At 42.6% G+C, this 26,839-nt stretch overlaps 1 protein-coding gene and 1 long non-coding RNA gene across 5 annotated transcripts in view; one reads left to right on the top strand and one right to left on the bottom strand.

The window, feature by feature from the left end:
- LOC106015799 (uncharacterized) overlaps nt 1–23,887 on the bottom strand; it is a 200,367-nt gene extending 176,480 nt beyond the window's left edge. For 2 of the 4 annotated variants that reach the window (XR_011810008.1, XR_011810007.1), the window contains exons 1-2: nt 23,568–23,886; nt 6,978–7,064 (exon numbers count right to left, since the gene is read on the bottom strand). This is a non-coding gene — a long non-coding RNA (uncharacterized lncRNA). Of the gene's footprint in view, nt 1–6,977; nt 7,065–23,567 lie in introns of all 4 variants that reach the window. The other 2 variants (XR_011810006.1, XR_011810009.1) reach the window with 2 other exon arrangements.
- COMTD1 (catechol-O-methyltransferase domain containing 1) lies at nt 7,821–15,677 on the top strand. Its single transcript, XM_027460475.3, has 7 exons — nt 7,821–7,997; nt 8,743–8,876; nt 10,334–10,439; nt 11,297–11,415; nt 11,703–11,757; nt 13,199–13,332; nt 14,095–15,677. Exons 1-7 carry the CDS (start codon nt 7,916–7,918, stop codon nt 14,245–14,247), a joined length of 783 nt encoding a protein of 260 aa, XP_027316276.1. The 5' UTR covers nt 7,821–7,915; the 3' UTR covers nt 14,248–15,677.
- Nucleotides 23,888–26,839: the final 2,952 nt, after the last annotated feature.

Below are 26,839 nucleotides of genomic sequence, written 5' to 3' on the forward strand. Positions count from 1 at the left end.
TGTAAAGGAAAGACTAAAGTAAATCTCTCCCAGTCATTTCTTCAAAGAGCTTGGCAAACTCAGGGAAGAATTCCATACTGACTGTGCAACGTAACCCAAAGAGCCAAATATTGTCCAGGGATATTTATGATGCTTTATACAGAGGCTATTATCCCTTGGAATGGACTACAGAAGAATCATTTTGCTACTTCCCAGGTCCAAGGCTCTAAAAATCTGTGTTACACTTAAGAGAGTAAAAGTGAAGTATGCAGAAGTGATCAAAGGAGAACAGGCTGGTTTTATAGCCTGTAGGGGAAACAACTGATCATATATTCTTCCTATGACAAACAACTGAGAAAGTAATTGAGAGCCTAGCAGAAACCAATGTTGTTACCTCAGCATTATTGATTTTAGGCAGACATCTTAATCTAACACATGACAAAACTTTGGTCATTGCAGTAAGATATAGCTTTCAAGGAAAAATGGTATTTATAAAGGTAGTTTATGGTTCAGTTAGAGATTCTTATGAAGTCAAGCCCAGACAATAAACGAATGGAAAGAAAGGGACTTCTTAAAAACAAAATGGACAGAAAATTCAATTAAAAAGTGAAAACATAATTCAAGCATACTAAAGCAAAAGGATCTTCAAAACACTAAAATGAAGCAGCAAAAACATAACTCTAAAATACTGCACTGAGAAAGCCTAATTCTTCTCAAAGGGATGACTGGCACTGAAAAACTCCAAGTTCATCCAGATGGGAGCTCCATTAAAAAAAAAAAAAAAAAAAAAAAAAAATTAACAGAATCATTCCAACTCCTTATATTAACTGAAATGTTTTTTAAACCCAAGTTTTATTACAAAATGAAGTCAAAACTGAATTTTTAACAAAACTTACATAGTTCTGTGTTAACATTCAAACTCAAATAAATACAATGGTAAAGAAATAAAAAAGTATTAACAGTGAAGAGCAGCATTAAGTAAAATTCTAACCATCATATTTTAGGAACATACCAAGAGAATAAATGTGAATTTGGTTTATATCAGTTACTAAGAGCAGATCTTCACTCTGTTTTTTTTTAAAATAAGACAAATAGGGGACAATAGAGATGACACTAAACATAAATCAAAAATTCTTTCCTGCTTTCCATCTCTGTTTTCTCCTCCAATAAATAATGAGCAACCGTATCTGCTCTTGCCCTTTGCAAGGTTAGGCCAAGCTCTCTGCACCTCTCCCACTCCTCTATTTCCCAGGGGACCTGAGCCATCCTACCTACACCTTTTCAGCCAGAAGGAAGTAACGCACCCCACATGGAGTTACAGATGATGACACTAATTGGGTTTAGTCCCAGAGTGAATAACCTAGCATGGTTTTCCACAGGCTTGTGATAAATTCTCACTCTTGAAATGGCAATCTGTTCTACCATTCCATACGAATCAGATCTGGTAAGATGAACATTCATCATTGCTTTGCATGCTTGGAGAACAGTAGGTAAGAACACCCCTAATCCTGCACCTCTCCCATTGTCAGGCTGCTGCTGTTAGCTGTTGTTCACTGGAGACTCTAGGACAAATGCTCTTCAGGGAAGGGAGAAACCACTGGGCCTCCAAAAGTACCCTTTATCTTTGGCATCTGCTCACACAGATGACATGAAACAAATGCAGTCTGCTGGCCTTTAACACAGATCTCTTTTGATATCAAATATATATACGTATATATATATATATATATATATATATATATATATATATATATATATGCTGTAGTAGAGCCTTCTTGATGAGGTGTTATGGCTATGGGTGATTTGTTCATTGCTTGTTTCACGTTATCACACGTATCAGGGTGATAAAGAGCAAAAATTCTCACATTTTGTTTATGCACTATACAGTTTAAGGCTTACTTGGTACAACATATTGAGACTTAGGGTGTAATTTGTAGGTAAAGCAGAATGCTCCACTAAAGTTGTACCTATTTCAATCACATGGGGACCATTTGCAGGAGCAAATTAATACCAAGTTTTATTCCTCTGTAACAAGCATCCATTGCACCACTATCCATGCAATTGTTCCAAGGGTGAGGCTAGGCCATGACCTGGAAGGAGATCATTCAGAACAGTCTGTCACCTATTTTGGAAAATTCAAAGTCCCTGTGAATAACATCCTTCAATGACAAACCCTCTTTGTCAGGAGAACTGCTTCTATCATTGCATCTGTCAAGCTGAGCCACTGAACGAGCTATTTTACTGGGTCTCCCCCAGTCAAGCTCAATTTGAGTTTTATAGTCCTTGATACTTGTGGGATATTTTCATAGAAGCCATTAACTTACTTTGCACTGGGAATTACGCTGCTTGGCAGGAGCTATCTCTCCTCACGATACCTGCATGTCCAAAGTTGAACCTAGTCTTGTAATGAGATAGCAAAAAGTAGTCATATATATTCAAAATGTTGGCCTGTAAGCCAGTAAGACCTGAAAATATTTACCAATATGTCAAAATGCTTCTAGCTGAAAACCATTTCTAAACCATTCGCTGTTTGCAAGTTTAATGGCTTAAGGCTTATGGGCTCATGAATCACCAGCTTTCTTAGCAGCAGCATTTGAAATGTTGATACCTTAGCCTTGAAATAGATGTGAAGGTACCACAGCCTTTACAAGCTGTTATCGAAAGACATACTTTAAAAGCTCCCACAGAAGACTGAATGCAATAGAAGTAGCTGAGCAGAATGAAAGTAACCAAACCAACTTAGTTAAAGTCATTGTTCATGTCTGCGTTCCACTTTAGTGATTACCCTCCAGCTGGGCAATGAATCATATTAAAGGAAGGTTTGATACTTACAGTTTGTCTGATAAAAAATCCAGATGACTTCAGAAGCAATGATGAGTATTTGGGAAACTATTAGTCTTATTTCAAATTACTGAATTCAACTATCAGAAGAAAATTTTGGAGCGCAATTCCATTTATCACAGCTTTAAAAAAAAAAAAAAAAAAAAGCAGCTTTGTACCATTTTTATTATTCCAAGATTTTCAGTTGAGAAAACATATGAACAGTCATGGAAAAAAATTGCTACAACAGATCCATGTGGAATGAGCATCTCTAAGGTCAAGGAGGTTATGCCAGTAAATAGCAAATGCTGCATTACGGAACTGTAAATGAAATGTTAAGTGTACACGATACTAGAGAGATAACAGGCATGGAATAGACAAATACAATAGCAAATCCAACTGGAAGAAAAAAGAAACCTCAATTGTAAATAAAAATAATAATAATTCCATACACAATCCTCTAAAATATGTCGCCGTAAATTGTCTTACCTAGGTCTTTCAAAGGGATATACACTGGAGTGGAGTGTAAAATGATAACACATATACATGTTTTATCTACAGCAGTTACGACAGATAGATGAACGAACACAAAAATATAGCAAAGAAAGTTCTCTTTCAGTTTTAATCAAAGAGACTAAGAAAACCCACTAAATAAAAAACAAAACAACAGCAAATTTATGCAATAGAATGATTATGGGTTTATCTGTGAATAGTTTAAAGGCACGGGAATTCACAGCTTTCTGTTTTTTTCTGAGTAACTGTCCCTATCTATATATACAGATTCATCTACCATGTTGATGTTGACAACTTGCAGGTCTCCCTCTTCCCTCCTATCTCCTTGCAGCCAGATTAAAATCCCAATCTGTTTCCAACACTTCTCTGAGGATGTCTAAGATCAGCTCAGCCTCAGCTTTCCAACCTTTCTCCTCTATCAATACAGATAAAAATGACATTTTGCCTACCACTCAACTCATAACACTTCATTTTCAACTCTGATTTCCCTCCAGACCCTCACGCTGAAACCATACAAAAATAATCAGATAGATTTTGATATATTTCCAAGATGATTTCTTTATGTTCATCTTCACACCTAAAAAATTCTGTCCAAGCTCACATCACCTTGATTGCTGTAAATTCTTTCCACAGATTTAATCTCACTCAAGTTCCATCTATCCAGAATGCCATCCCAAAGAGCATTTTCAGCAATTAGTCAATGTGAATGCTTTTTCAAAGCATTTTTCTTTAGATTCTCCTTGTGTTTGGGCTTTTACTCATGCAGCAGTCATACAAGGAGGTAAACTCCTTGTAAACAGCTTCAAACCTCATTCTCCTTCCTTCTGAATTCTCCTTAAAACTTATTTGCTCTGATTTCTTGTGGGAATCTTGTCAATTAGGCTATTGCCAAGCACTCTGACTAGTACAGTCTAACTCCTTGCCCTTCCTTTCTATTACCATTGTTCTTCCACTCATATTTGAAGCTTTTGGGGGCAAAGATTACTGCCTTCTCTTCTCTTAGCTGTACAGAAGATCAGAATACACTTCTACTTGACTCACTGAGCTAAATCCATGAAGTATTTAAACTTCCTTCTCAGCATTTTATGCAAGTGCTGCTGTGCTTCAAAAGACCATAACTGCTATCCTCATCGTGAACACAGAAAAACAATGTGTGGGTAGCCAAGGATTGAAGCAAGTACCATTTAAATTATACTTGAAGCCATGCCAGCAACATCTCAGCATGAATGAACTAGACACAATATGTAGCTCCACTGAACTCTTTTCTATGCCATAGGTCAGTATAGCTTTAATATATGCACAGGAATTATTTCTGGTGAGTTATCCTGTTCAAACAAGTCCACACATACTTCCCTTAAGGTGTCTGTAGTAAACAATGATTTTTCATCACTGGTGAATGTGATTCTCAGAAGAATCATCCATACCCACCCTCTCCTAGTAAAACCATTTTAGCAGTCACTATGGTTTAGAATGTGTGTTGCCAATAGGTTTAGTAACACCATGTCAGGAGCAGCTATAGTTTAGTACACATGTTGCAGGTAGGCTTTCAATCACAGTGCGGACTGTGATTGGCTCACAGGGTGAGCCACCCTCAGATTTTAATTCTTTATTGTTCAGCAACAAGACAATCAAAGCGGTTACATTTTGGCCTTTAACAACACCTTGATGCAAGCCACAGAACAACTCCTATGTCCCAGGAGGTACAGTCTGGCGGAAGGTATGGTTGTGAGCTCCAGTAGCTGGTGCATGGAAGGGTGAAGAGGAAAATAGACACAGAAAAAGAGGAAGGAAAAGATGGAAAAGATGGAAAGCTCAGACATCAGTTACCCAGTGACACAAAAGCAGTGGGATATAGAATCACAGAATCATTAAGGTTAGAAAAGACCTCCAAGATCATATGGTCCAACCATCCCCCTACCACCAATGTCACCTACTAAACCATGTCCCTAAGCACCACGTCCGACCTTTCCTTAAAGACCCCCAGGGATGGTGACTCCACCACCTTCCTGGGCAACCCATTCCCATGCCTGACTACTCTTTCTGGTATATTATCAGTGTGAAAAATTGAGGATTTGTCAACCTGAGGTCAGCCACTGATTAGACAGCCTGAATCTCATCTATCTTACTCCTTATGCTCCACAAAAGTGACCATGGTCTGGGTCCAGTCTGAAGAAGCTGCCCAAACCCTGCCCTTTCAGGATGCACTTCCAGGCAAAAGGCACTGTCAGGCACAGCAAATATGCTGAGTACAACACTGGGAACAACCCCAATCTCATGTGAAATCTGTGCATACTGATTGGCCTTACAGATAACAGGGCACAATGGGTTTTGTATCCAAGCTTACTTCACACTTACTTTTCTGTCTCTAGGCAGCCTTCATCTACCCAGCACAAGACATGGGCAAATATCTACCAAAGTCTTTAAGTGCTTAAATTGCCACAGCACACTGCAGCATGTGTCTGAATTACAGGGCAGCCAAAGTTTCCTGTTCACTAATATACCACAGAGCTACGTAAAATTAAAACCACAGTAGTTCAAAGAAAAGCAGCTGTCTCCTTTCTATTTAGTTGGAGAACTTGAACTCTTTTGCTTCTCTAAGGGCAACTGTTTTATCTTGACTTAGGTATCTGTAGATCAGCTTCCTTATCTAAAGTGAACAAGTCCAGTGCACCACCATAGTAAAGGTCCTGTAACTGCCATTGCAGGTGTATTACTATTACTGTGTAAGAACTTGGAGCCAAAAAAAAAGTTTCAAACATGTTTATTAGCACATATTAGCAATTCTGTTCACTAATTCTCTTTGTCACTTCAGAAACTGTGAATTTCCCAGATTGGTTCTAGCAAGGCAGCTAGTTGTGCTGTCAGTCCACAGGCCAATACAGTGTTCTCATTTGAAGGTATTCACAGGAAGCATATAGGCTGAGAGCATTTATGAAAAAGGCAGGGAGAATCCCCTAGTTGCTCTCTCTCTTCTACTGCAGTTATAGAGAAAAATCACTAGATGGAGCTGCACAGTCACAAATCTGATTTATAGCCACTAGAAGAGTTTGTTGTCTCCTATAGTTCTATTTGGCCTAAAACTGACATATTCCAGTGCGACCTGATAACTCATCTTCTGAAAGATGGGATGAAATGCTTTCATTTACAAAAGCAAAATGTACACAGAGAAAATGATGAGATACTGAAGGGGAAAAAAAAAAAAAAAAAAAGAGAAACCAACAACATTCCAACATTCACAGCCTTCAAAATCAAATACATTTTAAAAGTGAACTGAGAAATATTTTATCTGCCAAGACAGATCAAATTTCTCGCTTTGTTCTGCAAGTCAGAAAGCTCAGCAGACTCCTTAGTGCTTGACATGATTAGCTGCTGCAAGAGAAATACAAGAGCTCTGTGCTCAAGCCTTTGTAAATAAGGTCTAGCACACAATAAAAATGCAGTGATAGGCAAACCCATGTCCCATAAATACAGCTTTTGCCTTGGCTGATATACTTAATCCTGCACTTAAGATGTACTTACAAGAGAATCCTTTTCGGCTAAATGCATTGACACTAGACAGTTTTGCTAGCTTAGGAACACAGTTGAAAAGTTATCGTCCTAACCTACTGAAGCACAGTTCATCTGGTTTTATAGAGATTAACTATGTGCCAAAAGGGAAGCTGTACCTGCTTTCATCCTACATCTGCAGATGCCAATTTGCTCCATGCCCACAGAGTTCTGGTCTGTGTCCAAGGTTGTCAATTTCATTTCACCTAGAGCAACAAAATAACAGACCTTTGCATCTTGCTGGGGTTTTGCAAAATCAAGGTGTTGCCAAGACTTCACAAAATAACAACCAAATCCCTCCTGCAAATGGCCCTGCAGGGTCCTTTCAGCACATATCTATGAATTATGTAGTGAATCAAATGCACAGAAACACTTTCTACCCTGATTTCTAAGAAAATGAGTTAGCACAGCCACCACTGGTCAATTTCCTCAGACACTGACCAGGGCAGCAGGGAGATGTTTGAACCACTACAGTAGGGGCTGAAGTGACAGCAGAGGAAAACAGGGGCCCTTTTCTCTCTTTCCCCACTCCTTGGCTCGGTCCTTTCACCGAGAACCCTCACGTCTTTTGGGCACAGGGTTCAACCCCCACAACCTGAGGTGCTTTGTGACCGGGATCCTGCCCACACCTCAGCTTCGAGTCCTCTGGTACTGGGGAAGAAGAAGGCACACCTCCAGGGCCGGGGCAGCCCCAGCAGGGACATTACTGCCAGGACCTCCTTCACCACCACCTCAGGCGTGCTTTAAAACGAAGACAGCGGCCGAGCCAGGCTCAGAGGAGGCGAGGGCGCAGCTCCCTCCCCTCAGCCGCCCGGCTCCCTCACGGAGTGTGCGCCACCACCCTCAGCCTTCCCGCCTATGCCGCGCAGATGGCGTAAAGTACGCAAAGATCCCCACGCCGGCAGCGTGGGCAGCCGCCGCCCTGCGGGCAGGAGGAGCAGCAGCAGCGGGAGGCGGCCCGGCCCCGCCCGGCCCCACCACATGGCGGGCGGCCCCGCCCCGCCCCGCGCCCCCCTGTGCCTGTGACCGCGCCGCTCGCCGCCTCAGCCGCTCCGCGATGCCGCTCTTCAGCGTGCCCAAGGAGGTGGCCGTGGGGACGGCCATGCTGGGGGTCGCCTTCGCCACGGGGCTGCTGGCAGGTAAGCGGCGACCCCGCCGCCAGCCGCGGGCAGGACGTGGCCGCGCCCCAGCGGCTGCCGGGGAGCAGGGCGCCTTCAGGGCGGGCTGGGGCGGGTGTTGTTTTGTTGATCTGTCGGGGAAAAGGAGCCGCGGACGCCAAAGCCGGGATCAGGTTTGTATGTGAGCCTTCGGGGTTACGCCTGCAGACGCAGCTTCCAGCGCTGCCCCCGGACCCGAACCCGGCAGCGAGCTGCGCTGGGACCCGGGGCTGGGGGCGAGCCCCCTGCCTCAAGGGCACCCGCCGCTGGCATCGGCACTGCGAGGCCCCGGGGTAAGGACAGGCAGGGGCAGCAGCGCTGCTGCACAGCCGCCCTGGGCAGCCTCAGGCCTCCTGCAGCCGTGAGTGGGGGTGCAGTTCAGTGCCCTGCAAGGATACAGCACGCAAACCTTCACTTCAGCTAGGGAACATCACGGCACCCCAGCCTTTCACTTGTAGTTTCAGCAGGCTTCCGCTATACACTTCAGAGGTAGAAAAAAAAAAATATATATATACATATATATATATAGTCCACTGAGCAGTCCAGCTACTTTGTATCATCATTATTCACTGGCTCTTTCAGAGCAAAGAGCCCTCTTCGTAGTACTAAAATGTACTTTAAGCACTTTATAACTTATTTTTATGTATTTTATTTATTTAAGCAGCCCGTAATTGAGAATTGCAAAGTTTCATCAGCAGAGCTTAAAGTTGTCCCTTATTTTTTGCAGGTAAAAAATACCCATCCTTAGTTTTTGGGATACCCAGGTCACCCAGAAGTGTTATTGGAAAGAGCAGTCCTCTGTGGCAGTACATACTGGATCACTCTGTGAGGGAACACCCAATTCTAAAGAAGCTGCGACTGGTCAGTACTTTATCTCCCACCCTACATTTTCTGTTCAGTTACTGTTCCACTAGGCCCTTTTGGCATCATCCATGTCTGGTCCCAAATTGCTAGACTCCTGATTATATTGCTTATGTTCCTTATACTCTTTTATATTGCTTATATTCCTTCCTCCATCTTACTTGCACATACAAATTTATAGGTACACAGAATTAATAAGCCCTTAGGAAGCACTACAGGCAGCCTCAAAAGTATAGCTTTCTGTTCCTCACAGAGATACCCAACAACCCAACCTCTTAAGATTGGTCTTTTAGTTTTATAATCCCAGACATTGCAGCAGAGACCAAAATCCTGCTTCCTGATAAAGAAAGACCCTTACTCCACCTAAGTAAAAAGTTGCCTTAAATCCTCTTCCTTCCCTGCTCTTTGTACTTTCTGGGATTTTCAATCCTTAGAAATCATTCTATATACATATTTATACTGGTGCAGAAGAAATCCTGGTCATATCTGTTTACCTTGGATACACTTCCTACACAAAAGAAGCAAATGCAAAGATGTCCAGTGTTTTAAATTCTAAAACATATGCAAGAGAAATGGTTTTGAGATGGTAGCACCCAGAGTTTTCAGTGTTCAGGGCTCCCCAATGAGTATTTAATGGTATTGGCATACACATTAAGCACATCTTGTATCTTAGAAGAGTGACGTCTTTAAACTTGCTGTATTGTTGGAGCTCAGAACAGCCCTCCTGGCTCAGGACTGGCTCTTAGCAAATGAGACAAACTACTCCTGTATAAAAGCAATTAAATGTTAAACAGTGGAGCTGTTCGGTTAGATTGGGCCCCAGTAGAGAACAGGAAAGGGGAGGGCTGTCCTCTTCATTGAACTGCAGTGGCATAGTCCTGCTTCCCCTGCTGCTCTTCGTCAGTGCCTGAGGCCCTCACACCCTGCCACCTCTAGCTAGGTGCTATGTAGCCAGAACCAGGGGGTCTGACCTTTGGCAGAAGACTTTGACCTGAGAGTTTAAAAAAAACAAACAAACAACACAATACCACGTGCTACATGTCATGGAGGTATAAGGGCATAAATACAAAGGCTGTCATTAAGAAAAAACACATCTGTTTATGCAAATGTACAGAAATAAAGGACTTTCACAATCAAGATTCCTTTAAGGTTCTTCATCCATTACAACTTTACTGCTGAGTTTGGTACAGACACGGGGTAAATTTGGATCACACCATTGCTTTGCATGATTAGCAACTGTTTATGACTTCACCCCTTGCCACTTCAGTTACTGTTAAATTCAAAACAAATTTCTGTCTCATACATGGAGCACACAGCCATCTAGAATAAGAAAGCTAAGAGCATCTCTGTTTTTCCTGGGGTTTCTCTGCCTTAGGACATAATTTTGGAAGCTTTGGCTTTTGTTGTTGTTTTTAGTATTGTTGTTATTGTTTCATTGTGTTATTTCCTCTCTTCAGATCACTGCAGAACATCCCTGGGGTAGAATGATGGTGTCCTGTGACCAGGCTCAGCTTATGGCAAATTTGGTCAAACTCATTAAAGCGAAGAAAGTTATAGAAATAGGTAAGATCATCACTTTATCTTCTCTGTAGATAAATAAATCTCCTGTCTGTGCTTCTCCAAATCCAGCCATGTTTGTGTAAGATAGGATTTCCCAGTATAGTAAAGCACTGCATCTCTGTCTCAGTAATCAGTTGGGTAAACTAGTGTGATAGTATCAATAATTTTAGCATCAGCAGGGATGTCTCATCAACTCAGAAGCAACCTGAAAAATTAGGACCAATAGATCACTTGGGTCTGTAAAATTGACCAGCAATTGCCAGGCAGGGTGTATTCCTTCCTTTCTGTATAGGTTTCTTGTCCAAAGGAATTAGTTTGCTGCACAGGCCCTGAATCCAATCCACTTTCTTTGACATGCCTATGTGAGGAGGATGTCCCAAAGCCAGACTGATGCTGAGCAGCCAGGAATGGGTTCCCATCATCTTTATCTTTGGCCCCTCTTATGATGCCCTGGTATTTTGCTCCTGGACAGATTCAGTCCTTTTAGCTCAGGATTTAGCTCTGCTTTTAAGTGATTGTTTTCCTGAGGTGCAGGACCAGACCCTGCCCTCTGTGTCCTGGAGAATTTTAGGAAAAAAAAATACACACACAGATAACTTGAATCTTTGTTACAAGATTGATTAAAGAGGAGGAAAAAAAATATCTTCACAACCCCTGTAACATCGGAATGAAATAGAAAGCCTTTTGAGTCCATTAACAAGTTGTCATCTTTGACCCTTCTGGGTTCCTGTTTGTTTTATTTTTATTCTAATTTTTATTATTATTGGTTTTATTATCATTCTAGAAGGGACCTCCCTAGTTCACTATTTATCAGTTTTTCAAAACACAGTAATTATTCATGACTTCTACAATTTCCCTAGGTGTTTTAACAGGATATAATACCTTGAATATGGCACTTGTCCTGCCAGATAATGGAAGAGTTGTTGCCTGTGACATAAATGAGGACTATGCCAAAATTGGAAAACCACTGTGGAAGGAGGTAAGGAGCATCTTCTCAGTTAGGTGGTTGGGACAGCTGCATTTGCTTGTTACTATTGCTCGATAATTTTGGTATCTTAGACCTGCACATTCACATACAAGCATTCCTATCATTAGGGCAGGAGTTGCAACAGCTTAATTTGAGAAGACAAATAATTGATGACTGGATCCTAGAAACAACGGTAAAAAAAAAAAAAAATCTGTTGGCTAGTCACTCATTGAATGCAAACTGCAAACAGGTTACTTATTGACGACTTGGATCACTTCTATGCTCTTTTTCCACTCTAGGCAGGAGTAGACCATAAGATTGACCTACGGATAAAGCCAGCTATTCAAACACTTGGTAAGTAACTTAAAATATATTTTTTTCTCCCTTAGAAGCCAAAAGATGAATATAATGCTGATGAAATCCAGGAAATACACTGTCAGATCTGATCCCCTGGGTAATAGTGAAACAAATTTTCTTATCTAAAGAGATCTTAAAAGTAAATTTATAAGCACAGAGCTTTAAAAGTTCAGTTTTCTTATGTGCTAACAGAAAGGTGAAAATGCTCGTCCTGTGGAGTGGGCTGTGCTGGTCACTCACCTGTCCTGTCTATTGCCTTACTTAATCTATGAAGTACTATTGTCAGCTCTTTCTGGGAAAGCAGATTAAAACAGATTAATTAGACAAAGCCCAATTTTTCTTTTCCAGAGTCCTTTCTAAGCAAGTATTTCTTTGTTGTAGAGAGGAAGAGCTTTCCAAAAGCTCAAGGTGCAGGGAAAAAAAAAAAAAAAAGATACAGAAGCCAATATGAAACTTAGGGTATAACAGTTAATTTTGGCTCAGAGAAGTTCAGATTCAGAATGCAGCAAAACCTTGCAAGGGCATCAGAAAAGCTATGTCTTCTCTGTCAAGAAAAGAAGCAATATGGAGCAGAGAGGATATTCATAAGTATTCTAAAATGCAAGAAATTTGTTAGGAACGGAGGTGGTATTGGAAGAATATAGGTTTCCAGCAGAGGTATTTGAGGGATCCATGTAGATCCATCCTTCCTTTCTACAGAGGATGCACTGTCCTTAAAGACTGATGGACAGCTCTGTCTAGGCAATGCTTCAGATGAAGAAAAATCCTCAGTTGACAGAGGATAAGGGTGCGTGAGAGCAGATGGCAGAGATCCTTAGGAAGACAGCAGTCAGCCCCTTTCCAACTGGCAGCCTGGAGTTCCCAGTCAAGAAAGCAATACACAAAACCTTAAATGCCATTTGCCCAGAGAAAGAATACTTAATGCCATCATTTGCTGTACTGAAGATTTTTGACAGCGTTTGTTCAAACCCTATGACATAGGGAACCACCCTACCTGCATCATGGCACTTGGTCATCAACTAGAGATTAGCATTTAGAACCTGCTCATAAACATGAGGGAAAAAAACATAATCCACTTAATACAGTTTTTAATCAGCTCAAAACATAGCTGAAGGTTTCGAGTGTGTCATTTCAAACTGCTTGACTTGTTCTTGCTACACCACTCAGCAACCCCAGCTGTATTCTGCAGGTTTTTAGAACTATCCCATGAACTTCTTCCACATTGGAAAAACTCAGTAACTGAGTGTTTCATGACTTATATTGTATCCAGATTGGTTTCTCTGCGTTAAGCTTTTCTAGTAATTAGCTGTAGAGGAACAGGCTGCCCGGTCAAAGCACCAAAACTGTTATTTATTGAGAATTTTGACACAGCTAGTTGACTTTCTTCTTCTACACAGCATTAACGAGGCTATAATGACTCACTCTGTTGCCCATCTAGATGAGCTGTTGGCTGGTGGAGAAGCAGAAACCTTTGACTTCGCTTTCATTGATGCAGATAAAGAAAGCTACAATGAGTACTACGAAAAATGTTTGCGCCTCATAAAGAAAGGGGGAATAATAGCTATTGATAATGTAAGTACTGCTGGCTGTAGTGGTAGTAGCACAGGGAGTTACTGCTTTGCTTCTAGGAAAGAAAAAATAAAGTCACAGTGGGATTCTAATAACTTGATTTCTGACCTGCAACTCTATTGCTAATTGCAACATCTTTGTTTCATATCATACAAAGGAGGCTTTAAAATTTAGCATAAATTACCAAAGTAAGCTTTATGCAACAATATAGCACTAATAACACTAATATGGGCAAGAAGCCCTATATAAGAAGTAATATGTTAAATTTATGTTTCTACATAAACAGCCTGGGATGAGAGGCTTATCATATCTTTTCTAGTTCATTACAGAGGATGTTCTGTCTTAATCTGCTCTGTCTTGTAGCATTTTCTACTATATATAGTATTTATGCAAGATCTAGGGTAGCATTAGTAGCTACCGATTACAAATAAGTTATTCATTAATGACTTTTACTTGTAACAAAGAACAATGTTACACTTTAGGTACATTCAGGGTTACAGTGGCAGCTGAATAGGGGCTTTTAAAAATACATCTTTGCAGTTTTCTGTTTTGGCTTCTAACCTGCAATAGAAGTACAATTAGCCAATTCTGTGGACTCCCAATCCTGCTTCATTATGAGAGCTCCATGTTGGGAACCAGTAGGAGTTTGAAACACAGTACAATACCCATTTCTAGAAAACATGCATAATCTTTTCCGAAGCTTCTTTTGTGGTCCAAAGAACTTACTGGAACAAATCAGGTGCATGACATTGCTTTTCTCAATAGGTCCTTTGGAGTGGAAAGGTGCTAAAACCAAGAAAGGATGACTTGACAGCACAGAGCATGCACCGCCTCAATGAGAAGCTTTTCAGAGATGCACGAGTCAATATCAGCATGCTCCCAATGGGAGACGGATTGACATTAGCATTCAAGTTGTAACTGGAGGAAGCCTAGCACATGGGAAAGTGCAAGCATCAAATCACCAAGAAAAACATAGGTTGAACACTATCAAAAATCATTATTTAACCTATACCTCCACTGGATTTCGTAGCCTGAGAAAGTAGACTTTAGAAGCAGCAGGACCCTAAGGGCAGCTAAATTGATGACAGAAATTTACTTGGAGATCTACTGTGGCTTCTTATTAAAATAAATAAGATTAATAAATTTAATTATAATAATGGAAGAAAACGTACAAGAGATTGTCCTTTTAAAACAGTTAAAAAAAAAAATCTTCCTGTGTATGACTGAGTTCCAACTGTGTTTGTACAAAGACTTTTTACTGTCCTAAAAGAGGCTATTGAGTCCAAGGAGGGGAAAAAGCTTGGGTGCACAGGGAATAAAAATAGGGAAATATTAAGTAATTGGCACAAGATCTTGTAAAGAGAGGGAGTTGTCACTTCTCACAAATACACTGGAGGACACTGTTTAATTGGACAACTCCACAAACAAGAATATATTTTGGCGACTAGTTTTTCCTGTGAAAAGACTAAGTAAAAATTACAGTCCTTCTCTAGAAGGCTATTTTGTATTATCTTGACATGAATGTATTTGCTAGGGATCACGAAGCACCAAGTACTTTGGTCTTCATCCCCTTGAAATAAATGGGTAACTGAAGCTTTTTTTTTGAATGCAGAAAAAGGTAACATATTGCTGGCATTCTGCAGGACTTGGAGACTGAGTTCTCTGCAGTGTCAGACAGCAGGTGATTATAGCTGTGCTCACTACCTTATTCTTAGTAGCAGAACAATCCATCCTATTGTTCTGCTAGGGACAGGAAAAGAAGCAGAGTTTAATGTTAAAAGCCATAATAGAAGATTTATTTTTAAATAAATATATGTGACATCAAGGAGATTACTAGCTTTCTCAAGCCAGCAATTGAAAGTTGCTGGTAATCCTTGAAGGGTACTAAACTGAGAAGCCTCAAGTATATGCCATCTGAAAAGCCCCTTTAAAAGGGCATTGAAGGACAAACAGGATTTCCAGTACCGATCGCTCCCTAAATCATGTGTGTGCAAGGACTGTTTTTTGTTGTTTTTTTTAAACCTAGGTAAGACTGCAGGTAATTTTTTTTTTGAAGTCAGAATGAGGAAGAGCAGATCAGCAAGAAGAGAACCCAAAGAATTCTTTCTCCTTCTTCCCTTCTTCAAAAGCAGCAACTTAAAGAGTGCTCATTTCCTAGAAAGTTGCTTGCAAGCATGGAACATTAGTTGCAAGTCCATATAAGGAAAATGATGGTTGTTTAAGGATGCAACACAGCTGTTAACTGGCTATTCAAGTAATTACTACAAGCACAGATTATGTTCCATAGACAGCATGTAAAACAATGCTTTTTCACATCCTAATAAAGTATTTTCCTATAGTATTCTTAATGCTTAGTTAACTTAATTTGATGCTGTCATTCATTACTCATTTCATCCTGCTGCGTTCTATGAACTTTTGATCAAGACACAGTAGCTGAAAGAGCTCACCTTACCTGGGAACAATAAAAGAGACTTAAGTGGGGGAAGCATATTCTGTTCAAGTTCGAGAAGGAGAATCTACCTGATGACTTGCTTCCATGCTGAATTACCAACACTAACTAGTTTTTAGGGCTTTCAGGATCAGCCTCGGATTCTTATTTTAGAGAAAACCCAATTAAACACAAAACCTAATTTAGCATTTTACAGGCAAAAGCTCCACTGACTACTGGTTTGGGAGGTACAGCTGATGCACTGAAGTATCATGCGCATATTGAAAAAAAGGTAACTTGACATTGGTTGGCCTCCTATAGTGAGGAGGCCAATGTTTGCTTAAATAACGCACTCAAGGCACTGGGATACAAAGGTTTCAAGCCTCAAAATAATTGTTGGAGCTGGCTACATGGTTTGTATTTGTGAAATTTTCACTGGGTGGCTGGAGTTCTGGTAAGGGGCAGATGTTCAGGGTACAGGTGTTAACCTGTCTCTTGGCAATATGCTACAATGGGAGAATTATGAGAAAAGGAAGCATTGCCTGGTGGTGTCAGAGTGGAGCTGCGACTGAGAAGATCTCAGTTCTATTTCTGTCACTTCCAGTTTAAACCCTGATTCGGCACAGCATGTCAGGATGTGCTTAAGTACTTAACTGAATTGAGGGCTGGCTGCTGTGAAGTAAAATCCATGCCTGGGAAGAGGCCAGTACAAGGTGTATATGGTGCATAAAAGAGATTTTAAATAGGACATAAAGCTTGCCCAATTTATTTTTTAGGGTACAGTTTTACCCGGAGAGCTTCCAACCTGTGTGTCTCAGTGTTCTTATCTGCACAAAAGAAGTAACACTTCACTCAAGTCTTAATGACTGCAATAGCTCTCAGATGGAGTGGCTAAAGAATATACAAGGTCATTATGTTTTCATGCAAAGCTCCTGGCCATGTTCCACATACAGTTTTACTTTTTAAGTAGATAACAAAATCAGGCAGGGTAACAAGCAGTACTGGACACCAACAGGATAAATACTCTCCATGTTTTGGCCCCAAAAGGCTGTGTGACGTGACACTCCTCTTCTGCTTTTGATAAAGCTCAGTTTTCCTAGATTAGCTGCAAGATCATCCATGCCATTATTAGTTTCAGTGATAATTATAGGTGTGATTACCTGAAGCCCAATTGGTATTCGGAGCCTTAGATGAGAAAAAAGCCTTCCTGATGGCGCTTCCAAACCAAATTAGCAGCTGCCAGTCTCCTACCCTGCAGTGGCACAAAGCCCCTTCAATATCACTACTTTACTGGTAAGTGAAGGCTCTGCCTTAGCAAATAGGATGGAAACAAGTGTTATCTATTCACACCTTCCCCATCGAAGTAGTTCAACATTGTTAACATTTGCTAGAGATTATAGCATTGTTTATAGCATCTACAGCATCAAGAGAATAAAACCAAGCTGGGTGTTCTCATCACCACACAATGGGAGGGAGAAAAGGGATACCTAATTTTACAAAGAAGGTATGTTTTTAAAGAGAACATCTCTACTGAAAAGAAGGATCCTCTTCCCAGACACTGGTCACAAGCATTTCACAAAGTCAGGGATGTGCAGGCAGCGAGGGTTTCACTGGCAACCCACTGAAATTGCAGATGCACCTAATAATAGATTTTTTTTTCACAAAAGAACATTCAAATATAAGACAATTCTGCTTTACTCATACCAGTATGAAGGCAAAGTGAAATGGGTTAAAGCTTACTAGAGACCACTAAGTAAAGTGAAGACAGCAAGCAGCTGGTTACTATTTCATCATTTTTGGATGCTGATTAGTGGAAGCCAAACCACGACAACACACAAATAACAGCATATCAAAATAAGCACAGAGCATTCAAGGGTGCTGGTTTCTTGTACAGGAGACCAGGTTTGGCTACTGAGAGATCATCTAACAAGGAGAATGAGACAGAAGGCAAAGTGAGATTTCAAACTTTATGGCGTCATTCTCTATATCTACTGTAAGGTAGATCTGCTCTAGAGTGAGCTGCAAGCTGGTAAAAACACATGCCTTGGTCTACAAGTACTATTATGGCCTTTCTCAAGCCTGTTGAAGTCATTGGAAGATTGATCACAGACTTCATAGCTGTTTTGCTAGTCATTCCCAAGTTGCAAGAATCTTCTCTGTAAAGCTGATCCACAAAAAACAGCAAGCACCATGAGGACTTTTGGAAGAAAAAAAATCAAATAACAATTTAGCAAAATTTAAAACCAGTTACGATCATAGTTTGTTACTCCATGAACTATTGCTCCTTGGATAGTGGGAACCTGTCCCCATGACCCATGCTAGCAGAAGACACTGGTTTTGCTTAGAGGGCTCTATCAAGCACCTGAGGCTCTATCTGCATACAGTGGGCTAGCACATTGCCTCTGCTTTGGATTCTGCTCCATTTTAAATATGCAGAGTATGGTGCATGCATTTAATCAAACCTGTCTCCATCCTGATCACGTAATTACCATTAGAAAGAATAGCAATGTGTCCCCAAACTATAGATTGATGAGCCATCTGTAAGCTGAAACAAAGAGCAGAAGGAAGCTTAATTGAATCAAATATTTAGAATACATTACACTTCATTTTGTAGTTACTCAGAAGCTGGCCTTCTCTTCAGGCTCCTGCCCCGTGCGTCTGGAATTCATCACCACTAACTGCATTTAATCCTTCAACCTTACTATAAAGTGACTGCTGATAATATATAATTATGGTTTAATTCAAGTGGTGAATCAGCCTTGGGGACTTTGCAGGGACAATGGGAATTTAGGCTTTCATTAGGTGGTGAGAGTGGACCATACGATAATGCCTCACAAGTCTTTGTCTTTAACAGCAAGATCGCGTATGAAAGCTTACGGATCTTCTCCTGACACACAGATATCACACCTGCCTGAGCTGTTGCTCACAGTAGAGCCTCCTCATTTCCCATCCAAAGAGAGGAGCTGGCCTAGCAGTTGCCCAGCCCTCCCACACAGATGTTCACGCAACACTGGCATCTAATCCAGTTGTGAGGCTTGGCTCCAGGGTGGCCAACACAAGTGATAAACATATATTTGGGACATGCTCAGAAGCAAATGGGGCTGAAGAATAGTATATTAAAAAATCAATCCCCACTCACGACCCCCAGTAACTCCCAGAATCACAGAATTGTCTAGGTTGGAAGAGACCTCCAAGATCACCGAGTCCAACCTCTGACCTAACACTAACCACCTCCACTAAACCGTATCATTAAGCTCTACTTATAAATGTCTTTTAAAGACCTCCAGGGATGGTGACTCGACCACGTACCTGGGAAACCCATTCCAATGCCTAACAACCCTTTTGGTAAAGGAGTTCTTTCTAACATCCAACCTAAACCTCCCCAGCACAACTTCAGCCCATTCCCCCTCGTCCTGTCGCCAGGCATGTGGGAGAATAGACCAACCCCCACCTCGCTACAGCCTCCTTTAAGGTACCTACACTCCCAAACCATCATGAGAATGAGAGAACGTAACAGTAGCTGCTGGTCAGGTATCTCAGCCCTTGCTCCTCAGATGTTATGTTAGAAGTGATGGTGTGGTATTTGGATAGATCCTGGGGAAAGGAACAGAAGACTCTTGCAGAGTGTACTTCTCATTGTACTTGCTCACTAAATGAGCAGCCAACTCTCACTCAGCACTGCTGCCACACCCACTTTGCACTAGCCCTGCCTGATAAAACCAAAGGGAAGGCAGCAAGAGCTTGGAGTTATGGACAGCTTGGAAAACACTGAGGACACAAAGGTGCTCAGATCAAGAGACAGGACAGCCCCTCCTTCCAAGAGCAAACACCGCAGTTCCTGAATGCTCGAGGCTTGCTTCTGCATGTTCAACGCTGCAGCTTTTGATCCTGCTGGGACATGCAGTGGATGAAGTGGGGAACATTGCCTGTCTGTCACGTCACAGCAGGCCTAAAGGAGAGCTGGACTGACGGGTGTAGCCCAAGTTAGAGGCATTTGTTTGAACCTCTGCTATTGCCACCTCCTTTATTTATCAAGCTGATGAAGTGTTTTTAACCTGTTTGAGTCTAGCCACATTACACGTGGACAGCGCTTTCTGTAAACTGCTGCTTCTTGAAGATAGTTCGCATGCTTCTTGTGATAAAGCCCTTAAGATACAGGGAAGAAACATGACTGTAAGCCTCATCCAAGTCCCCTCCTTTCAAGCATGAGCAGCTCCCCAGTCCCCTCAGAAACTCCACAGCTGAGACCAGAGCACAGCACATCACAGGCACCACAGCCATGGTGATGCTCAGCTCACCACAGTGGCAGATGCCACCCCTCGCAGCTGGACCATGGCCATGCTGAGAAGCTCCAGCTGTCCTCCCGCACAAGGGACATGCCAACGTGTTCAGATAACCTATGAGTTCCCCACACACAAAAGACTTGAACTGATTGCCAGGCGGTTTGCATCACATTTGATTTTACTGCTTATTTCATTTGCACTTCAGCAGCTCTGCTATCTTCTGCTTCCCAGAATCAACATGTGGAAAACCAAAGATGCAACCAGCAGGTCTTTGTGGGGACCTGGGTTTCTGGCCAGATCCCAGGCAAGAAGTACTGGCCACCGAGCAACTGAGCCTGTTGCTGCAGGCTCTGCCCAGTGGTTTGCACAGGGATGAAGGGCTCTGCCTGAGGATAAAGCATTACCCCTGCCTAAGTCTAATCACACGCAAATTGGCCTCATGCATTTGCAGCTACTCGTGGTTTCTAAGTCACCTGGTTTATAACAATAATTTTAAAGGCAATGTTTTTGAAAAAGGAAATGAACAAGCATAAAACCTGTAAAAGGGGGAAATTAATGTGGGATTTTAGACATGTTATTTATCTTCCTTTCTGCCTCTGTGCAATACTGTAGGGATAAGCACATAACTAGCTGCTTTAATATTTATTCCTATTATAGGAAAAGTAAACATTGCTGATAAGTCACTGCTTTCCAGGATTAGATTTCATATTTTAGAGACTGCTTTAAATTAATGCAAAAGCAAACATTATCTTTTCTTCTTATTCATATATTTCCCTAATGAGTTCCAAGCAAATTGTGCCTACTTATATTTTATGATTTTAAATAATTAAAACATTTTATGGAGGCAACTAAAATTCTCCCCAGAGTTAGCAGAAAGATTATTGATTGAACAGATCTCAAGCTACAAGGAAAAAATTATTATTTAGTTTAAAGGCTCATAATTTTATTCCTACTCAACCTACTGAATAAACAAGGACTGTGCATTTTTACAGCAGTCTTTTGAGTTATGCTGGGGTAGGGACATGGGGTTTGTTGGTAAACTGAAAGCAGTAACTTTCTGACACTGTGAAATTAGGTTTGCAGGAGAGTTAATGATTGTTGCTGCTGTCACAAGTAAATGCAATGCCCAGCTACTGTGTACACGCACAGCACCACAGTGTTTGTTTTAACACGCTTTTTTCTCTTTCTATTTTTAGGAAGCAAACATTAGGACTTAACTTTTAAAGGCTCACAATGTATCCAAAGACATGTATCTCTTTGGACTAAACTCAGAGATTAAAATAAGGGGGAGATCAAAATTTAGGAGTATACAAATAGACTGATCCAAGATAGTGGTTTCCTTGTTTGTTTAAAAAAAGAAAAAAAAAAAAAAGCATTATTGTTTACCCTGCAGGTCCTGCCATTTTCTCTCCAACAGGTAAACTCACACAGGTTGTGCCTCACAGCACTCAATGCTTACTTCATTTCTGTACAAGGTGTGTATTTGTGAGCTGCTTACTACAAGCAGGCATTGCTGTTGCCTGACATAGGTGAAAACCTGAAGGCAGGAGGAGTGCTCAGCTGCAATCAGAGGACCTGGAAAGCTTCATCAGGAAGCAATAGATGCTCTTGACCCCATGCTGGGCCATGAGGGCAGGAAGGGGGCATCAAGACCTTCCTGCTGCTCTGCATGCAGGGATCTGTCTGCCTCCAGCCCCACACAGAAGGTGGGAAAAGTGCTGTCACCCACAGCTTCCAGCCATCTCCTCAGACCCCAGGCACACCAGCAGGACACCGCTATACTGTTTCAGCAGGGTCACCTTTGACGTCCCCTAGCCACCTAAATGTCAGCTGCTATAAAATGCTCTCCCAAGCTACTTAATCCATCTTTTCAATGAGGAGTAATTAGCGGGGTCGTTCCAAAGCAGAAAACCACAGTTAATTGTCTAACTACTGTGCTGTCATATGTATTATATCAAAGAGATTAATACACCCTGAAAGAAATCACAGAGCCTTCTTTGGTTCCCTGTGTATAGCTGAGCTAGGTGGTATTCCAGTGAGCCCCTAAAGCATCCCCATTGTAGAAAAACATGAATTCACCATCAAGGTGCAACTACAACATGATACTACGTCAAACCCTTGACAAGGCTGTTCACATACCAAAAGCTGCAGTTTCTCCTCAAACACACAGAGCCAGTTTCCAAGGGGGCTCTAGGTCTGCACATAGCAGTTTGCCAGGAAGAAACCCCCTGCCCACACTTTTACTGTGGTGGGTTTGACCAGGAGATGCAGAAGACAAAAGAGGCAAAAAGCACAGGTGCATTTAAACACACAGAGAGGCAGGGCCCCAAATTCCCTTCTGTGTGAGGGAAAGGGACCCAGGTGACACCAAGGGCCCTCTTACTCCTTTCTCTCACCCAGCTTCGGTTACTCTGTTGGGTGCTGCCTCATTTTCCTTCCTTGATTTCCAGCACAGTCACTCACGTGCCAGCTATGCTATCATGCCCTTAGCACAAGCTTAACTTCAAGTGCGAGTTTAAACCTCTGACCACAGGTACGCCCTTAATGAGAACTGCAGACCTGCGGCTGAGGCCTGTTTGCTGAGCTTACAAAGGCTACATCCACATTTAGGGCTACATCCACAGACCGCATTAACGGCACGTGGTCAAAGCTGCAAAGCTAACTCTTCCCTCACTCCCTTGCTATAAAACAGGCCGAGCTCCCTGTGCCCACAGGCCTGTTGCCCAGGTGCCCGCTGCGGCCTGAAGCTGGCTAGCTGGCACATGCTGCTAGGCCAGGGCAGGCACATCAACAGCTTGTGGCCCTGCCCTGCCAAACCACTTACAGCAGTACCCCCTATTTCTAAATCCAGAAATCCCAGGCAGAACTACGGAATGATCTCATTTTAGGACGAAGCGCCTGAAGCGGCCTAAAGCACAAATTTCTCAAGGCAGCGGCTATTGCTTCCTGCAAGATATCACTCTCTGCACTCGTGAAGCAAGCAATGTTTTGTCTCACATAAGCGACCAAATAACCTTGCTCCATGACACAACAGCACCTCTTGGGACACAAGTGTGCTGCTAAGAGAGACTTCTGGAAGCAGCAAGAAACAAGCAGCCACAGCACAGTTCTCTGCTACTGCTTCAGGCAAGGAGAAAACAGGGATATTGAGCCAGAGTGGTTAGACAGCCCCCAGAAAGAAGAAAAGTTGAAGAAGTGATGCAAATAGATCCAATAGCACACTCAAGTACCCTGATAGAGTGAGGACCTCTCCAACAAAGTGCTAGGTTTCACCAGAAAACCTGACGGTCTTGTACCAGACTCAACCTCGTAGCACATTTCACAATGAACTCTAAGAAAGTAAAAGAAAAATGAAGTGTTTGAGCAAACACAGGCAGATATCAGCCTTCTTTTACAAAGGCTGCAATGCGAACCTGCAGCCGGGCTAAGTAACAGCACCCTAACAAGTTGCTTGTGAATTGCAGTCTACTTAAAAACATGTCATGAAACACTAGTTCCCAAAACACCAGACATTACTTCACACTTACCTGGTGCTGTTTTCTAGCAGAAAATACCCCCAAAGCCACCATCAAGAAGACTAGACAGAGCTGACCCCCCTGGACAAACACCCCAGCTACAGCCAACAGCCTGCATCCAAGTACTCGCTCTCAGAAGCAGATGCTGCTAATTAGAGAAGTGAGAATCACACCAGGTGATCCTCATGATCCTAACCCACCAAACCCACTCAAAAAGGTAGAGACAAAGAAATTTGCAAAACCTGTAAATTTGCCCTTCACAACACCATCAAAAATAACTAACTAAATAAATGAAATCTGAGAAATCATCATGATGCTAAAACACCTTATCCCTCTGCTGCCCTCCAGACCACTGTCAGCCACCGATTCCCTCCCAGGGCAGCTGTCTGAGCCACCACAGACCCTGCAGCCTTCACCCAGGGGCCTGTGAGCAGTCACCCCAACCCCTGTCTCTGTCAGCAGGACTCCGTTCAGGCCCAGGCAGCCACCCCCGAGGGTGGTCCTGGCAGAGCAGTGGGGCTCAAAACACCTAGCGAAGGGGTTTTGACACGCTGCACTGGGGCCAGGGAATGAGGCCCTGAAGACTAATGAGAGCCGAGGGGAGTGGGGTGAGGCAAGGCAGCCCCCAGCAGCAAGCAGTGGTAGCCCCGAGACAGCAGTGCTGGCTGTGCAGTCACAGCCCAGCCCCGTGGGCAGGCTGGTGTTCTAGTTTTGTCCAAGACACGGACTTTGTACATTCACAAAAGTAAACAAAACAGTCCTGACAAAACCTACCTCATCTTCCGCCCTTTACTGGAATATCCTGTGAGACAGCTTTCAACCGGTCCCTCGGTGTGGCAGGGATCTCGATGTAATTGTCACAGCAGCGGGGAGCAACCGGCAACAGCTTCCTGGCGGGGGACTGCTGCCTCACGAAAGTGTACATGTGCCTTATGACAGGACAGGCGCTGGTCAGGGAGTTGCTCTGCTCTTTCCCCTGTTCCTGCACTTCAAATGCTTGATTGGGACCTAAATTAACTGCAGAAAGAGGGTGTGGGGAGATTTTGTGAACGACCTGTGTGTCCCTGTGGTGCGTTGCCACCACAGTCCGTCCTGCCACACCATGGGGCCTGGTGCCACCAGCTGCCTGATTCCGAAAAACCCCAGGTCAGGCAATGCTTCCAATTCCTCCCCTCTGCCTTCTGGCCTCTGACAGAGGGCACATTCTGCCATCCTTTTGGCACGTGCAGCCAGAACTTCTTGTTGGAAATCGAGGGCCCTTGAGCCATTTTGAGGCTGCCAGACAAGGAGATAACCTGCCTCTTCAACCCATGTGGCTGGGCTCAGGGCAGGGATGAGCCCGGGCAGTGGCTGCAGGCCACTGGTGTTGGAGAGCCAGAACAAGGCTCCACAAGCGTCAATGCACGCTGTCCTGCTTGCACACACACAGGTGTGGGTGACAGCCGGGTGCTTTGGCCTAAGGTTTCCCTCCCCTCCAGCTCTGTTTTATTATCTAAGAGCCAGGCTTAGGCTTACTGCAAATATTATGTCCCCATTCGCTCAATGAGCTAATCAAAGTTATGAGAGAAATATCAAATAAAGCAGCTCTTTCTGGTTTAATTTCGTTCCCCGGAGAGATCAGAAAGGAAAGCAGCGGCCACCAGGTGGCACACCCGCCCCACAGGCCAGCCTGGTGGCTCGCAGCCCCCCCGAGCCGCTGCTCGCCCCCTGCCCAGCCCGGGCAGTCCCGGCCGGGCCGAGGGGACAGCCACCCCTCCTAGCTGCTACGGGGACACTTAAGAGATTGGGGAACTGCAGACAGTAAATTATGACAACGCTGTTTCAGCTGCTGCAGCAGAAAACTCCTCCATCCCATCCCTACAGAAAAAATACCCCTCCTCATAACTCTTACCTGGATAACATCCAAGCCCTAAACACAGCATAACTTTTGATTTCTCAAATGAAAAATGTAAGCATGTCTAATAAAGATTTGGTTAAGGTGTGTTTTCAGTATCACCGCCATGGATCAAATAAAATGTCTAGGGACAAATGCCATTAGTTACTTGTAAGCTACTCCCTCCGCTCTCCTAACCACAGCAGGCTGGGGCTCAGATAGAGCACTTGTACCCATGACTCACATAGCACACCCAGCTGAGCTCCACGATGCACACCAGATAAGACTAATGAAAGTAGTAAGAGCTGTTTAAATTTTAATGCTTATAGCATAGGTTGAGTAAACATGAAAGATTCTGAGTCACCAACAATGAGGAATTAAATAAGCAGAGTCCTGACTTTAGCACCAGGGTCTTACCCCAGACCCAGGACAAAGAACAACCCACAGCAACACCCACAGACTGTTGAAAGATTTCTGCTGTGTGCGCTACAGTTAACTGGCAGGAATTGTGGTGCAAGTATTTCAGCAGAATTGGTCTCAGCAGAAAAAACTCATTTAGAAACACGTGGTACAGTAAAGGTCAAACAGCTGGAGCTGAGACGAAGTCTGATTGCTTGCCATCTTTAAAACTGTCAGTGCTTTTCCTAACACTGGAAGTTAAATATGAGTGTACATAAGAAATCTAGATAATCTAAATCTATGTAAAACACACCAGATTCTAATAGTAGTTTTTAGAAGTTTTAAGTGTGTATTATTTTTCCAGAAATATCTGTGCATGAAATTTTTGCCTTTTTTATGTGTTAGTATCATTCTCACAGCTAAAGCAAAAGCTAGTTACACCATAAGCTCACAAAAATGAACTCAGTTTTTTTTTGTGCTTTCCATTTGACCCAACAACATGTAGGAAGACTGAAAACCTTAAGGCAGGCCCAGTAACTTTGATTAACTTTGTAATAAGGGAAACATCACTACAACACAATGAACACAGACCCCACAGTAATTGATATGCTTCATGTTTTTATTCCTATTCCAGATCAGGAACAAAAATATTCCATGGCAAAGGGAGGCTGACAAACACATTAGAACAGCTTGCAACAAATACAGCCTTTTCATGCCACAGAAGAACCCAACCACATTTTTTCTTTGGGTTTTCCTTTTTGGTAGTTCACAGGAAGCATTTGTACCTGCTGTTCAATCACTGCTGCCACAGGTGACACCCAGGATTTTTATTTTTTATCAATTAGTAGCTTACCTTGCATAGAATTGCTCCTGTCTTCACTGACTAATATAAGGAAGCAAGGACCTTTTATGTAAACAGGGTTGAATCATTTACACATGGCAGTCTTATCTCTTCAGTTCTACTTCCTGTAAAAGTGCAGTCACTAGGTTCAAACACAGCACCCTGTGCCAG

The sequence above is a fragment of the Anas platyrhynchos genome, chromosome 6 (genome assembly GCF_047663525.1).
Source record: "Anas platyrhynchos isolate ZD024472 breed Pekin duck chromosome 6, IASCAAS_PekinDuck_T2T, whole genome shotgun sequence".
Classification (NCBI taxonomy): Eukaryota; Metazoa; Chordata; class Aves; order Anseriformes; family Anatidae; genus Anas; species Anas platyrhynchos.